General features: G+C 35.7%; 1 protein-coding gene across 1 annotated transcript; it reads right to left on the minus strand.

Annotated features, from left to right (window-relative positions):
- Window positions 1-1,195: 1,195 nt before the first annotated feature.
- On the minus strand, window positions 1,196-1,969 carry LOC11411886 (pathogenesis-related thaumatin-like protein 3.5). Its single transcript, XM_003628348.1, has one exon. The coding sequence runs from the start codon at window positions 1,967-1,969 to the stop codon at window positions 1,196-1,198; it is 774 nt and encodes a 257-aa protein (XP_003628396.1).
- Window positions 1,970-2,270: the final 301 nt, after the last annotated feature.

Genomic DNA, 2,270 nt, shown 5'->3' on the forward strand with positions numbered 1-2,270 from the left:
AATCAAAAAATGTCACATCAAATTAAAATGTCTAATAAACATGTATTTTGTCAACTAAGCAAAACAAGTCTACATTGTTCTACTGTCTGGTCATACGAAAGACTAAAGTTAAGGAATTTGAAATAACAGATATTGAATAACAAATATGCATTAAAGGGAATGACATCCTCGGCTAAGATTTAAGATAAAAAAAATAAAAAAATGACATTCAAAAGCTAACAAAACAAATTATTATAATGTTGTGATTTCTATGGGAACTACATGGGTTGTATCATCATTGGTCAAAGAGCAACAATACAAGTGAGATCGATATCACTTCTTCACCCAAAGTCCTAAAGCATTAAGTTTTTGAATAATCTCCCTCAAATGTTTTTCAACATCTACTCTTGCATCCAATGTCAAATTTTAATTCACAGTTGACACATTAACAACCTTTCTCCATTAATAGAATCTCCGTGTCTGTGATCCACAACCAGGAAGCACTCTCTCCCCCCACCCAATGTTGAACCGGGATACGATACCACCGTTGGGCCTTCTAGGGAGTCAACATTGATGTGATTCAACACATTGTAGATAGAGAAACCACACAAGCGAGAATGATACCAAATCTTCATCGAAAAATGGAAGACTTAAATATGAGTTTTATTAATTTTTTGTTGCTCATAATCCAATTTTTTATTCAACATTGGACCACTACAACATTTGCACCCTACGAAAACGTTGAAAAAACTGTTGTGAAAACCAAAAAAACCGTGGCAGTTGGATCAAAGTTTATCAATGACAAACTATCAAGTTACAACTTACGATCAATTCATATCTAAAAAAAAAATACCATCACTTTTACAACAGAGCGTAATAAATCAGATTTTAACTTCTAATTGATAGATCTTCAAAATATTGATTACATTGAATCAAATAGCCACATAATTATTTTTTTATATTTTTTTTTAAGTTGGACTGAAGTTATAAAAAAAAGAAGTAAACTTCGTTAATATTGTTATGTAAGTTAAAGGAGTAATTCTGCTAAAATATATAAGTGCCTAAATTATTATTTGAAATTGTTTGTTATTTTCATCACGACGCGATACAAAAAGCTAAATCAAGGAATAATCATATAAGTAATATAAAATCTAATGATAAGAGAAAATTTTTGAGCTGATGTAATCTGCTACCTGCATAATTCTGTTTCTAGTTACTAATTAATTTTCCTAGCGTTGCTCGAAATTGTGGGACAAAAAGTGATGGTATAATCTGCAGAAGCACAAGCGAAAGTGCTTGTTCCATCATCATAAGCATAACTATAAGCACGTGGACATGCACTCTTAAAGAATTGTGAGTACGAACTTGGCTTGCATGTATCTGGAGTAGCGTAAGCGCCATTACAACAATATTGCAGATCTCCAAACGCTTCACACGCGCTTTTACACGCTACACTGCTTCCGTTACTCATCACTTTCAACTCGGTTGGACACGCCGTGTTCAAATCCACCATGCAACCTGTTGTCATGCAGTTTCCACCCCCGGTTGCTCCACGTGGTTTGATCAACAACGGGAGGTTGTAACCGTCAACGAGACTAACGTCGAAGAAATCAAGTCCACCTGCGCCGTTAAGTGTAAACTCTGCTAATGTTGCTGGCGGTTGAGCGTTTCCTCCAACACATTCTATGGTGGAGGAAGCACAGTCGCCAGTAACACATGAGAATTTTCCGGTGGAATCTTGAGAGCATAGGGTTCGGCCCCATAGACGGCCGGACCACTTGGGGGGTACGGCGAGGGTGTTCGACTCGCCGGGTTGAAGAGCAAAGCCGGTGGTGGAGAAGGGTGTTGTGTCGGCACCGGATAAAATTCCTGGCCAAACTGTGTATTTACAGTTGTTAGCAATTGTGAATGTTGTGGAATAAGAACCTGTTAGGTATTGGAGTAGAATTAGGGCAACCAAAGTGACGGTTATTTGAGGAGAAGCAGACATAATTGGAAAATTGGTAACGAAGATTTTAACGAGAATACCAAGTTTTTTTAGGAGAATGAGAACAGCAGATTTATTTATAGATATACAACTCAAACATAAATCAAAACCAAATCAAAACTGAATAAAACGGTGAGGCCTAAGTTACACTCTCTTGCTTAGAGGGTAATTTATCCTCTCATGATATCAACCAATCAAAATGTACTATACATAGGTAACATTAAATGTCAAATAAATGAGTAGATTTTTTCTAAAAATAAAAGAGTTAATCTTAATTTTTTTTTTTAAGGAGAGTTAATCTTAA

The sequence above is a fragment of the Medicago truncatula genome, chromosome 8 (assembly GCF_003473485.1).
Source record: "Medicago truncatula cultivar Jemalong A17 chromosome 8, MtrunA17r5.0-ANR, whole genome shotgun sequence".
NCBI classification, from domain to species: domain Eukaryota; kingdom Viridiplantae; phylum Streptophyta; class Magnoliopsida; order Fabales; family Fabaceae; genus Medicago; species Medicago truncatula.

Coding starts and splice junctions, on each gene's coding strand:
- LOC11411886 (XM_003628348.1), bottom strand. CDS start 1,969: ATGTCTGCTTCTCCTCAAATAACCGTCACTTTGGTTGCCCTAATTCTA.